Source organism: Lolium perenne, chromosome 6 (genome assembly GCF_019359855.2).
Source record: "Lolium perenne isolate Kyuss_39 chromosome 6, Kyuss_2.0, whole genome shotgun sequence".
Classification (NCBI taxonomy): domain Eukaryota; kingdom Viridiplantae; phylum Streptophyta; class Magnoliopsida; order Poales; family Poaceae; genus Lolium; species Lolium perenne.
In genome coordinates, this window is record NC_067249.2 from 121,311,761 (window position 1) to 121,326,438 (window position 14,678).

The following is a 14,678-nucleotide window of genomic DNA, read 5'->3' on the forward strand; positions in this document are numbered from 1 at the left end:
GGTTTGTCGGCGAAGAGGTGATGGCAGATGGCACGGCAGCAGCCCAGCTGCTTGACGAAGGAGTCAACCACCAGAGGTCGCTCCGCCGTTGCTGCTTGGAGTGTTGGCCGATGCCGTTGATATGTCCATTGCCAAGGGACACGCGTATTATTGTCAATAATTTTTGTTCAGATGTCAGTAATAGGTTATCAAGCGGTGCCTGCTTTTCGTTCCACAAATCAAAATTTGGTGCAAAAAGTGTGAAGAAATGGATTGAAATTTAAGATAGCTTAGAGCAAACATGTGTCCGCAATCCGCGTCCGCTTCCACCCTAGCGGTCTCCTCTGCTCTATTACAGAACATTGATTTGTCATTGTGTGATAACCCTTGGCGGGGAACTACCAATTAGTCCAATACTATGCAAGTTCATCATTGAATACCAATCGGCAGGGAACTGAACATAAAATTCTTCGCTATGTTTTGAAATAACATAGTTTGGACTATCAAGAAATGTCTAGTAACTGTATTATTTTTGCAATAGCTCGAACTACGCATAGTACCAGGATATTCATGGTAATCTTTTGAGAAACACAAACCCATACAAATATCCCCTGCTCTAGCTTGAGTTTGGAAGACAAAACACCATCGATCATATTATCAGACGTTTCATTTCGACATTGCACTGGAAATGGTATGTATATTCAGTTCAGTCTCCTACTCCTGTTTTCTCCCTGGCGCAAACCAACATCGTAAGATAAGTGCTAGGGGTCAAGTCGTGTGTGCCGTGACAGTGAACAACTACAACAACATTTACAAGCTGTGATGTTAGCACGATCTAGGAACCAAATAATGAAGATTACATATACGCACAAACTAAGTGGCTCTATTCAAAGAGATTGCTTGTTTTTTGTAGGGTGAAAGGTGAATACATATGTTGAAGGAACTAATGACAAATGTGGCCCTATGTAAGAAATATAACTTTAATTGATTTCCACACATAACAATACAGATGCAACTATGCGCTAACAAGGGCTGTACCTCTAAAATCAATAGATCAGATATATAGTCAACTTTTTGCTGGGTAAGTTATCAAAATGTTCACATGTTTGGGATATCCAGGAACCAGGAGGAACCTCATGGGAGGCAGCTAATTTTCCTCTTGGAGTTGAGGAGGTAACGTCTTGATAAGTGGTTTCAGGGACTCCATGATAGTAGCAAAAGAGGGTCTTCTCCAGGGTTCTCTGAGAATAAAAATAAAAATGTTCCATCAACATAAATTTAAGGATAAGTAATGAGAATATACTAATATAGCAAGGGTTCTTAGGTACTTGGCCCAGCAGGATTCAATTATAGCTGCCACTTTTGGATCAACACTACTTGGAATCTCAGGCCTTCGTCCCCTGAAACCAACGGCTGCTACCACCTGCAGGTGAAATAACAGGCTAACAGTTCCATTATATAACTCCGTGCTGGCATTCCATGGAAGATATTTGAGAATTTCTTCAGTCCAGTATCTCAGGACATAAACACATCATTACACTGCAGAGAACCAGAGATGCAAACCTGAGCTGGATTTAAATTACTCCATGGTTTCTGCAATGTCATGAGCTCCCATAGGATGACAGCGAAGCTGTACACATCAGACTTCTCGTTTGATGGCTCATCACGTAGAACTTCTGGTGCCATCCACTCAGGCTAGAGAACATAACATGGAACATGACTACCGCCGCAGGTTAACTGAGAAATCTATCATCTGAAATTGAAAAATAGTGTGTACAACTTACAGTCCCTGCTGCAGTCTTGGAAGACAAAAATGTGTTTGCCTTCAATCTAGAGAGTCCAAAGTCACAAACCTGAAGCATTGTAATAGTAGGTTTGTTAAGGATGTAGGGGACAAGATTAGACAGTTCACATCAACAAGGCAGCTGGAACAGGACAACAAATCCAAACATGTACCGCCCACTTAAAACAACTCAACTTGATCATAATGAACATTACAGCTATACCAATAAGAGTAAGAAAGAGTTGAACCACAGAGAGTAGCTGAAGACAAACTTTCTCCAAATAAAAGTAAAAAATTAAATTAGTAAGTCCGCTGAACTAAAATATCTGGCAAGAAGTCAAATGAGCCCATACTTTCACTGTGTACTTTTTGTCAACCAACAGGTTTGGTGACTTCAGATCTCGATGGACTATTGGAGGATTGCGCTTATGAAGATAATTCATCCCCTTTGCCTGTATATGAAAGATCACAGATGATTAGAATATCTTAATTTTAATCCAAATGAAATGTCAACCATGAGTTTATCTAAAGCATACATGTACTCAGTGTTCTGTATTAAAATAATTTAGATGGTTTTACCACATCAAAAGCCATACTCAAGCACCGTCTCTCATCTAGATTTTCCCTTGCGCCATGCCTGTGTAGAAGTCTGTATAGGCTACCTCTGCATTTAAGGGAAGGGGAGTGGGGATAAGCGTACATGTATTGTTTATTCCAATTTAAAAAGTAAGCAGAAAGTACAACACACCTTGATAGATATTCGGTCACAATTGAAAGGTTAGGTGGCTGAGTAACAGCACCCATAAGAAGAACAATGTTTGGATGTCGCAGACTTTTCATGATTGCAACCTACAAAACAGAATTCTCAACATATTAAATGGAAAATGTATTTTACATGATTAGATGAACTTATGTCATTAGCTAAAAATTACGTCAGCTTATGTATGCGACTCTTGGACGAGACATCTTAAGCACCATGTATTTTGGACTTCTATCTGGATGCAGGTGTGTACCTATCCGATTAAGCATCTATTACATGCATCATTGCATAATGTAATTTCATTATACTGAGATAGGTTCAAAATGAAGTTAATGTATCTCTATCTAGATCTGGTATCACAAAGATACCATAATAAAATATCTACAGTAGCTTTTTGCGGTACGTTTGCAGTCTTATACCTCTCTTAGAAACTCTTTGAGACGCTCTGGGTGGAGATCCTGATCCATTAGAATCTTAACAGCAACATCCTGAGTAACAAAGTAACACTATTAATATAATTCTTCTCGTACTAAGCATAGTTACTAGAGACTTAGGTTTTTCATGTCAAGGAAGCTTAATGGCTGGCCTCTGACCAATATTTGATTGGCAGATACCGTAAACACATCTCTTGACATACTAAACATAGTTGTTAGAAACTTACGTTTTTCATGTCAAGGAAGCTTAATGACTGGCCTCTAGCCAATATTTATATCTATGTTTGTCAACAAGCATATCCTAGTATATCCTTAACAAACATATATCAACTTGAGGACCAAGGCAATGCGCATATGTAAAATACCAGGAAGCCACGGTAGGAATCAAGCAACTCAAGCAAAATCAAAGCCATACAAGCACTATAGAGTTCTCGGATCGCCTTCAATCTCTAGACGGTATAGGGTTTGTAGTTTGGCCACCAAATTCCACCATTGTAAACTTTGTGTCTCTTAAGAATTGCATGGCAGGATGTAAGACTATTAGCCGCATTGGGGGCTTGAACCTGGGTAGAACGTGTATCCTTTCTCTTCGTTTTTTGCTTGAGATCGTCTATGAGATCCTTGTGTCACTGTACTCATCTACGATCTTTCCTACGTATACCAAAGTTTTAAATAGCAGGCTGTAGGCTATAGCCGCGGCCTGCAAAAAAGACTATAGCGGGGCTATAACCCGCTATAGCCACCTTTTAGCAGCCTAATGCACTGAGCCGCACCTTTTCGAAGGGCTATGGCGGGGCTATAGCCCGGCTATTTGAAAGTATGACGTATACCCACTTTTTTCGATAAAGGGCGCTTTGTTTAGTTCAAATGTTCGCATCAAGGCGATGCAAGATATGAGAGTTGACACCTGTATACCAACTTATAAGGATAAAAGGATATATAGTGAGTATTTCATCAACCCAACCATAAATACATGCTTACAATAAAAGAGAAGGCAACATACCGAGCCATTCCAATCAGCACGGTGCACAGTTCCAAAAGAACCTGAAATTTATTTCATCAGTACAAAGTACAAACTGCAACAACTTCAAAAAGGGAGACTAGTTGTTCATCCTTCTTAAAGTTAGTGCTCTAAAAGGCCTATAGTATCACACTTTGGCTAAACTACTAACCTTTGGCCAAAGTATATGCAGATATTACTGTATGATACAGTGGAGATTAAACGCCCAAGTACAACTGAAAAGTACTATTTTAATGATAACACATACCAGCACCGATTTTCTCTCTCACAGCAAGTTCGCTCCATGGAATAATCAAGTCTTCTATGCTGAGAGATACATCGCTGAAGGGGTCTCTTTGTCCAGACAGAATATCTTCAGGGAAACTGAAACCGTTATTAATGTATTATATTATCAGCTTTGGAAGCTGGAAATGTCTAGCTTACTTAGCATCCTATCTGTGTACCTTCTTTGCCTTATAAAATTTCCATCTCTACCAGCATCGCCCTTAATATGGGACAAGGTAGTTTGCAAATCACTATTTGTCGCATGTGATGAGTTTGGACCACGATTTGATCCCATGGCCGCATCTAAGTCAATAGCTGTACATGGAGTTATTCAAAACATACATCAGATGATATATTCAGAAGATCCTGAATCTTTTGCATTCTGAAACTCAACTTCTTGAATTTAAATTGGGGTGATAACACTGGATTTTCAGTTTGGTTGTCAGGAACAAAATTTATGACAAGCTTTTCCATATCATGCTTTGTCGAAGAAAAAACACTAATTACAACTCAAGCAAACAACAAAACGGAACTACAAATCTAAAATCTGCACCAAACAGACATTCTAAAGCATATTATACAATCACATAAAAAAACTCACTGACTTAAAGCGACTCTGGTGGAGTACTGCACATGTCAAAACTAGAAATGTATCTCCCTCCTAGGAGAAATATGTCATCATTGACTTGGAACAACACTTTGCATATGCCCCTGAGGGAGGGAATATACCTGCTGCTGGATCATTGAACATTAGATTTAGCGATTTGCAATCAAGGAAATATTGCTTGGCCAATGACTTGAAGTTATGAACAACATCAACTGAGTTGTGTTTTGGTGGCCGCAGTGGTGAAGAAATGGACATCGATGAGAGGCCATTCAAGAGGGAGTCAGGTTCAGACAACAGGCCTGGGTTCCCTATCAAATCAACTAGATATTCCCTGGGAATGGAAACAAAACAAAGTCAAGAACTGATAAACCACCGTCTATATCCAGAAACATTCCTATCTGGAACATAAACAGAATAAATAAGGCAAGATTGAATACATAATTTCAGTAAAAATATGGTAACATTAAGTTGTGTAAGAAGAATAGTTTACTTTTCATTCAACTGATTCTCTAAATTAGCTGTACTTGCAAAAACTACAGAAGCCAATAACAATGGGACGAACTTTATGGGTTACACATAAATGCTCAGTTTTTCCAAAACATGTTTACAGGGCACGAGCGAGGCTTCAGAGCTACTCTTTAAGCAAAGTATTTACACATGTGAACTGAGCTAAGCATATCACTTAGAATCTGAGCAGTAACATGGCCACATCACATATCCTGGAAAAGTTGGCCACATCCACTCATTCCGGTCGATTTGATTAACCAGAAATGACATTGTTAAAAAATATAATCTTATACTGTACAGGAGCACAAACAGGATCAGAGCCAAATGATTGGAGTTACTTATCCGGAGCTTTATGTCCCGGTTTGGTAGCAAATACATAATAGGCTATATAAAATTGATTGTCCTTTTTATGTGAACTGTAACACTGCTTTGCATTCAGGCATTCTATTTTCATGACATTGTAATAAATATGGACCTAAGGCTGTGTGCATCACCCGGGGCAACGCTCCCCATTTCGAAAATAAATAAATTTGGGGCTATGTGCATTGTCTGATGCAGAGGCCATTCTCTACAATTTTCTAAAATATTTCCTGAATAAGAACCTCGGCAACATAAATTGTAGCCTGTTACCTTACATTTGTAACAATTAGCCATACACATGTAACCTAGTGGTAGGTTATTAAGGTCACGTGTTAAAGCCTTTGTTCTCATAAGCAAAGGCACATAGCTCCTGTGATGCATGTATCCTCCTGTTTTGTCATCTTAATACAACAACACATGACGCAAAACTGTAACAGCGCGACTCATTTGGCCAGGATGACAAACCTGTCAGTGCTAAAGCGTACCAAGCAAGAGGCGGCACCAGCAGCTTTGCAATATTTGCATCCCCTCACAATTCTACATGGAAGATTGATAGAATCTGCTATGGCCTTTTTCCAGAAAGAAAATAAACAGAATCGGTAAATGATAATAACATGATCAGGTAGAAAATAAAATATAACGCACAAGATCCTAGATCGTGCGAAAATGCTGCTATCAGGGATGAAGAAATTCAGTGTAGTGCATAATAACTAGAGAAGCAACATATACCTTGAACAGCAACGTTCGGTGGCAGCATAGGCCAACTGATAACTTGCCAATTGGAAGCACGAGAGAAGCTGAGGTAATCTTGAGGAACCCAGCGCAGTCTGTCCATCGGGGAACCAACTCGTGTTCTTCAGTAGATGTTAGTGAACCCCTTGGATAGGAAATAGATGTAGTATTATGTAAGACAGAGCTAGGCAACGCACTAGCAAGATGACACAGCGATGGAATTAAATGAAATCAATCACCCCATCTTCACCGACACAATGCCGGCGAGGCGAGCGGTAATTTCCTTGGAGTCTGCACAGGTCCGAGAAACGTCAATGGCGGTGCTTATGTGCTGCCTCAGGTCGTAGTCGGCCACCTTGTCTACGATGACCACCTCAAGGGAGGATTCGGTGGGGTTGAGAGCCCTGAGGGAGTCGATGGACGGGATGCGTCCGCCGTCCTGCACGTCGGTGCAGAGCGTCCATATGAAGGGATCCATCCCCTGGATGAGGTAGAAGCCGTCAGAGAGCTTGTCGGAGTAGGACAGGCAGCCATTGACCCAGAAGCGGTGGGAGAGGGAGGTGGCGGTGTGGTGGTGGTGGTGCTCAGGGGCGGAGGAGGAGTCGAGGAAGTTTGGGTCGGCGGCGGAGGCGGCGTCGGAGCAGAGGCGGAGCGCGAGGGCGAGCTGGAGCTGGTAGGCCTCCTCCGCCTGCTGCGCCCAGCTCTTGCCGCCGCTGCTGCTGTCCGGCGGCCGATCCGCTGCGCCCGCGTTGTTGGCCTTGCTCTCCGCATTGGCGACGGTGGTGGAGACGGAGGAGTACCCGTCCGCGTCGTCGCCGCCCACGCTGCTCCCGCTGGACTGGCGCTGCCAATCCGCCACGCCGAGCTGCGGGCTGTGGCGCTGAGGCGGCTCGAACGAGGAGGCGGCGTCGTCGTGGGAAGGCGGTGGAGGGTAGTGCGGCGAGCAGGCGTCGTTGCTGATGCTTGTGGGAGGGGAGGTGGCGAGTAGGGAGTAATTGGGAGCGGCGGCGCGCCTCCCGCCGCCCATCATCGGCTTCGGCGCGGACCACTTGGCTTCCTTCATCTCGGTCGCGAGCGAGCCGCGGCACCTAGCTAGTAGTACAGTACATGTGGTGGTGGCGTGGCAGTGCGGTTCCGTGTGAGTTTTTAGCTCGACGACGGCGTCGGCGTGGCGGTGGGGGAAGAGTCACCGAAGACGCATGTGCGGAGGCCGGCGGTGGCGGTGACGGGTGGACAGCGATCGAGGAAGAGAGTAGAGTGCGTGCGTTCGTCGGACCCCTCGGACCCAGGACGAGGCGACACGACTGGCGGAGGACAAGTGGGGGGTGCCCATCCCCATCCGCATCCGGCATCCGCGCCTAGGTTCCGATACATTGCATCGTTTTCCTTCACAGGCAGGAGACGGAGCCACGAGTACGCCACCAGCACTTGTCCCCCCATCCTAGTGGGCACATCAGCGTTCCCGCATAGACCGTGCCAAGAGCATCTCCAACAGTTTACTCAACATTTGGATACTCAAAATACCAACAGCTTACCCAGCCCAGTGCTCATTTGATTCGTATGATTTATATAGAAATTATATAGGATTTAGATCATATGAGATTTTTCCTACACTAGTTATTTGATTCATAGAAATATATTTCAAAAGAAATATAATCTTATAAAAATCTTGTAGTGCAAATTTTATAGGAAAAAAACATGAGGTCATACCTCATGAAAAATTTCTTTTAAGCGTAATTAAAGAGAGCTCATCTTTCTATAGGATTCGACTAAGCATGGCATCCTAATCCTATGTTTTTTCTATTTCTATTAACCTATGAATCAAAGGGCGAGCCCTTAAATTTGAATACTTAAAAATAGATGTGAATATAGGATAAAAAGGATATGAGTAAGCAGTTTTTTTTTTGTCTCTAATAGATTACTCATATTTTGGCCACCTAAAACAAAGCCGGGTACTCAAAATTATACAAACTACACTTGGGTCCCTTCTTTTTACACTAAGGCCCTTGTATAGTCCACGTCTTCAACTCCTCCTGAAAGGTCTGGCTCTCCGTAGACCAACTCATAGTCCCCTTTTGGTGTTCCGCTGCAGGCCTCATCTTCATGATCACAGTCTAGCAAGGGTGTCGAAAGAGAGTGAGTACAGAGGTACTCAGCAAATTCAAAAGAGAAAAGGTGTTTGATGCACTAGCTACGACCACTGATCAGAAAATCTCAGATCAATGCATGTTTCGCAAACATTTCTTTAAAAGGTTTATTTTATTCTGAAAATTATGTCCGCCAGTCCTCACAGGTTGACCAGAACTTCACGGAGTTCTGCAGCGTTCGTAGTTCCCTTCCCGAAACTAGGAGTGACAACCACAATTTGATACACCCTGCAGAGGTGCGTTACTTTTCCCATAAGAGAACTTATCCTTATTGCCAACCGGGCGTACTTTCTCGTCCACACTTTCTTGGTGTGAGGCCCAGTATAAGAACCAAGCCAATCACTGCCTTCTCTGCGACCCGCATACCCACCCTTTTGTAAGTCTATCCTCTCATGTATCTATTGGTAGACCGATCTAGATAACCCTTACAATCCATCATAGACCTTGAATAAGTCTGCCTTCTCCTGTATCTATATCTATTGGTAGACCGTTCCGGACCAAAGTCCTCACCTTTACCAAATAGATAGACCGAGCCAGACAACCCTTATTACTGACACGTTGATATACGAGAGGAAAAAGATACAACTAACTTCCCCATAACCATTAAGATCGCATGGTTAACGCGATACGTACGACGCTAGAATCACTAGACAGCATCCGTGATTAGTCCTAGATGAGTAGAACCCTTGCAATGGAACCTCCACCATCAACACATACCATGGTTCCATTGCCCACCACATAGTCATATTCATAATTGGAAAAGTAACATTTTATTTTTAGTGCAGGAGTGATAAGTATATTTCTTTGCGAGTAAATTGATATAAAATAATTAATATGACATGAGCAAGAGTAAACTTGTGTAATATCCCAGAACATAGGACCAACGAAGAGTAGATTTAGAAATGGGATGTGTATTTCATCGCAAAACGGGGAAATTTTTGCGCCTTGTTGCATAAAACCTAAGAGGGATCGAGGTTTCTCTCGTTGCTATTAGGGGTTAGAGCAGTGTGAGTGCTATGAATTTCGACATGATCTCTTTTGAAACTTAGGGTTTGGGGAGAACATTTGATTTGGCATTTCAAAATTGAATTCAAACAAAAAAAGTATAAAGTAATCCATACATAAATGAATTATGAATTCATAATTCAAAAGCACATCACATTTACACAAATAATTCATAAGTAAATATCAAATTTATATAAAAGCTCATAAACAAAACCTTGAGCTTTATTGATTGCATATACACATTACATTGTCATTACGGAATTCTTTATATTACAATAAATGGAATATATGAAACAGAAATAAGAAAGAAAATAAAGAGTACATCAATGAAATTATTTCTATGCTAAAGTCTTCATCAAATCTTCATTTGATCTTCTCCAAAGCTTGGTACAACTTGAAACCTGCATAAGAGAGCAAAAGGTTTGTCCAGTAACAAGTTTCATTGACACTTGACAGTAAAAAGAAACATAAAATCATGAGATAAGCCTTGGCAGGGGGATCAAGTCCCAACCAAAGCGAAAGGGGTGGCCAGGATCTTTTCTCCATCATGAGCAAGGTGGAGCAAGGGCTGGACAACACAGCACACAGCCACACAAGTGTTGTCGACCAAGTAAAGTAACTCCATGTGCTATAAATAGCACAATGGTTTGGAGATAGGATTGAGTCATTCAGAACAACACGAAGAACAGCAAGAACAACTCAAGACACACCAGTAGGGTATTTCCCTAGATCATCCACAGAATCAGCCCCAAAATCAAACCAAACCATCCATAGATCATGGTGACCTCAAGCAAGATCATCCATGAGCTAGGAGGTGAAGGTCTGTTGATCAAATCAACAATTCAGAAGCACAACACCAACACAAAATAACCATCTAGGAGCTGAAACAGGGTATAAATCATACCTGGATTGATCTCATGATCAAATCCATCATAAGCATGCCCATACACACACTTGGTGTGGAGAAGATGCTCCACAGGGTATGTCATCACTTGGTATTTACCGAGTGATGCTAGGAAAAAAGAGGCTAGACCAAGAACTAGGTATCTAGTTACAGAATATGCATAAGTAGATCTAGTACTAGCCATCCAAGACACTAGAACAACTAGAACAGTGTCCAACTAATTAACCTAGCACCATTTGGTGTCTTAAACCATCAGATCAACCCAGCTTTCATCAAAAGCATCCACATGGCATTCATATAAATGATTCCCAACTGTGGATATTGTTTATATTTTCATAAAACCCACCAGATAGCCAAATAAGATGCAACTAGATTCAGTAGCAAGCTACTGCAGTACAAGCCTATCAAGCAAACTAGCCACACAGGCAAGTTTGTCTTCATTACCATGAAGGTTCAGACAAGCAAATTTATTCCAAAGTATATTGGAATCCATATAAGCAACTATTAATGCAAATGAATCATTACCAACACATGGTTCATCGGTTATAACTGAAAGAAGTTAACACATGGCAACAACATGACATGCACATGAGGTTTACTGAAGCAATTGCTTCAGTAAAGCACACCAGACTACCAAAACCATTTGACCAAGTAATAATGCAAGCACAAGTAGCTTAATCATCCACTAAGTATACAATTAAGTCACTGGTAAAGCACCAGTAGCATCACAAGGCATTTAGATATATAGTCACACATCAATTGGCATCACAGGTTAACCAACTGGCAACCAGCAAAGACTGGGAGGCTTAGTCAATGGTTAGAGCAGCAGCCAAACAAGTCATAGAGCCTAGCCACTGGCAACTATTGACCACATGGATCAATTGGATCATGTACAAGTCACAGAAGAACATCACAAGCATCACAAGTGTCAGGCTGTTAGCCACTGCTGACAGCAAGAACCACCAGTAAACAATTAAGAAGCAGTAGACCTAGAGAAACATAAGCATGGCACCAGTAAGCCTAGTAATTGCATTAGGATAGCATAGCAAGTGCATAGCAGCAGTAGCCATGAGAAGCATAGAAGCAGCACACATTTGTCCATAATGGCATGGCTGGCCTGAGCAAACTAGAGAGAAGGAAGGGAGGTGTCGTTGCCTAATCGACGGTACCTCGGAGGAGGGATCCTCACGAGGGGGAGAAGAAGTAGGGGCCATAGGGCGGAGTGCACACGGGACGGTGGTACGCGATTTACCCAGCTTCGGAACACCTGCACGATGACAGGGCCTACTGCTGCTTGTCTAGAATTATCTGGGCACTTTCGCGATGTTACAATGAGTTGAGGTTGTCTCGCTTCTAGCTCGAGATCTCCCCTGAGGGCTCCTAGGATCCGGCTTATATAGGCGCCCGGATCTAGGGTTTCTACGGAGAGTCCTACCCGGAATACAACTTGCCTAACTACGGAATATTACATTGCCGTGTACGTCAAGGATCCACCTATTCCTAACTTGTCGTCATGGATCCGGCTTCCTTCATGGGCCTTCACGGATCTGACTCCTGGCATAGACCTCTTCGGATCCGGGTACCTTTGTATGTCGGTTCGGATCCGGGTACCTCTGTAGGGCGGTTCGGATCCGGGTACCTCTGTAGGGCGGTTCGGATCTGGCTACCTTCGTAGGGCGGTTCGGATCCGGCTACCTTCGTAGGGCGGTTCGGATCCGACTACCTTCATGGGGCGGTTCGGATCCGGCTACCTCATAGGTCGGTTGGGATCCGGCTCCTTGTTCCTGGGTTGGACATCTTCCATCTTGATCAACAACAACTGGGCCGCCCGGTGGGCCATATGCCATCACCACCATCTGTGGGCCACCCGGGCTTGCCGGAATCGGACCATATCGATAGCATACCTATGAAGTATATCCACAACAGTAGCCCCCGGAGTTCTCCAAGATTCACCGACTGAATCTTGGAGAACTCCGGGGGCTACTGTTGTGGATATACTTCATAGGTATGCTATCGATATGGTCCGATTCCGGCAAGCCCGGGTGGCCCACAGATGGTGGTGATGGCATATGGCCCACCGGGCGGCCCAGTTGTTGTTGATCAAGATGGAAGATGTCCAACCCAGGAACAAGGAGCCGGATCCCAACCGACCTATGAGGTAGCCGGATCCGAACCGCCCCATGAAGGTAGTCGGATCCGAACCGCCCTACGAAGGTAGCCGGATCCGAACCGCCCTACAGAGGTACCCGGATCCGAACCGCCCTACAGAGGTACCCGGATCCGAACCGACATACAGAGGTACCCGGATCCGAAGAGGTCTATGCCAGGAGTCAGATCCGTGAAGGCCCATGAAGGAAGCCGGATCCATGACGACAAGTTAGGAATAGGTGGATCCTTGACGTACACGGCAATGTAATATTCCGTAGTTAGGCAAGTTGTATTCCGGGTAGGACTCTCCGTAGAAACCCTAGATCCGGGCGCCTATATAAGCCGGATCCTAGGAGCCCTGAGGGGAGATCTCGAGCTAGAAGCGAGACAACCTCAACTCATTGTAACATCGCGAAAGTGCCCAGATAATTCTAGACAAGCAGCAGTAGGCCCTGTCATCGTGCAGGTGTTCCGAAGCTGGGTAAATCGCGTACCACCGTCCCGTGTGCACTCCGCCCTATGGCCCCTACTTCTTCTCCCCCTCGTGAGGATCCCTCCTCCGAGGTACCGTCGATTAGGCAACGACAGTTGGCGCCCACCGTGGGGCCTGCGGCGTCTGGAGGCTGGAACCGGGCGGGTTCCACATCTTCATCTGCGAGACCGTTGATTTCGATGGAAATGCACTGTAATGTAGCTACGACCGGCGCCGAGCAGGACGCAGCTGCAAAGATCCGATCCGAGTCGCTGGAGCTTTCCATGGAAGAATCCGCCTTAGACCTGGAAATTTCAAATTCTGGTTTTGGTAGCCGGATCCGCGCCTACGTTTTTGGTAGTCGGATCCGCACCTATGTTTTTGGTTGCCGGATCCGCGCCTACGTTTTTGGTAGTCGGATCCGCACCTATGTTTTTGGTTGCCGGATCCGTGCCTACGTTTTTGGTAGTCGGATCCGCACCTATGTTTTTTGGTTGCCGGATCCGCGCCTACGTTTTTGGTACTCGGATCCGCACCTATGTTTTTGGTTGCCGGATCCGCGCCTACGTTTTTGGTACTCGGATCCGCACCTATGTTTTTGGTTGCCGGATCCGCGCCTACGGTTTTGGTAGTCGGATCCGCACCTATGTTTTTGGTTGCCGGATCCGCGCCTACGTTTTTGGTAGTCGGATCCGCACCTATATTTTGGTAGCCGGATCCATACCTATTTTTGGTAGTCGGATCCGCACCTATATTTTTTGTAGCCGGATCCATACCAAAAATTTGGTAGGTGGATCCGCACCTAAATTTTTGGAAGTCGGATCCACACCTAAATTTTGGTAGGTGGATCCGCACCTAATTGTTGGTAGCCGGATCCACACCTATATTTTGGTGATCGGATCCGCACCTATAGGGCCACCGCGATAATCAATCTCATATACCAGCTCAACGGAACGCCGAAGAAAAAACTTCACGAACATGTAAATTGTGGATCCAATGTCAGCTATGTGTACATACGAGTCTACAGCTATTCAGTGCGGAATCGGCGACCATCTTGCGGCATGGTTTGTGCTGGCAAAACTGAACCGCCGTATGGGATCAGCAGCAAGAACAAGATAGTTTCTGTCATGAGTTCACCATGCGGAAGCATGTGCCACGCGTAACCTGCATCCAGCGATCGTAAAAATAAACCAAACATCGTGGAGCCTATCACTTGTAACTCCTTCACGTGGAGCAAAGATCAATCCAGGTGCTAGCTAGAACCTGGCTACATGTTGCACGCCTGGTGTTGTCGGAAATGACAGATGCCGCGCCGCTCATTACGCTTAGCGTCACGCGGAAATTTTGCCTCCATCCCAGATTGACTTTTCTCCGTCATGGCTGGCATTGCCGCACCACGGATTGATTTTCTCTAGCGTTGCTGCCATCACGGGTTATTTTGATTCCGTCTTTGTTGCGGCTAGGCTCGACTCCATCCGGTTTGGAATCTGTTACCCCGTCGCCTCCGCTGCAATGGCCTAAACCATTGATGTCTCCGGTTTCCCTGCCTCAGCCG

General features: G+C 44.4%; 1 protein-coding gene across 3 annotated transcripts; it reads right to left on the minus strand.

The window, feature by feature from the left end:
* Positions 1-842: 842 nt before the first annotated feature.
* LOC127334674 (serine/threonine-protein kinase CTR1) lies at positions 843-7,783 on the minus strand. Of its 3 annotated transcripts, none has more exons than XR_007872343.2 (15): positions 6,687-7,783; positions 6,445-6,592; positions 6,181-6,284; positions 4,971-5,179; positions 4,421-4,556; positions 4,225-4,340; positions 3,960-4,000; positions 2,942-3,010; positions 2,511-2,611; positions 2,342-2,426; positions 2,116-2,214; positions 1,764-1,832; positions 1,543-1,674; positions 1,308-1,421; positions 843-1,220 (listed from the first exon to the last, which is right to left on the minus strand). XR_007872343.2 is itself a non-coding variant. In XM_051361197.2 (15 exons), exons 1-15 carry the CDS (start codon positions 7,508-7,510, stop codon positions 1,127-1,129), a joined length of 2,310 nt encoding a protein of 769 aa, XP_051217157.1. In that variant the 5' UTR covers positions 7,511-7,783; the 3' UTR covers positions 843-1,126. The 3 variants fall into 3 exon arrangements, 2 of the variants coding, with proteins under 2 accessions (XP_051217157.1, XP_051217156.1); XM_051361197.2 differs by having other exon boundaries at positions 1,308-1,402; positions 4,421-4,544; XM_051361196.2 differs by having other exon boundaries at positions 1,308-1,402.
* Positions 7,784-14,678: the final 6,895 nt, after the last annotated feature.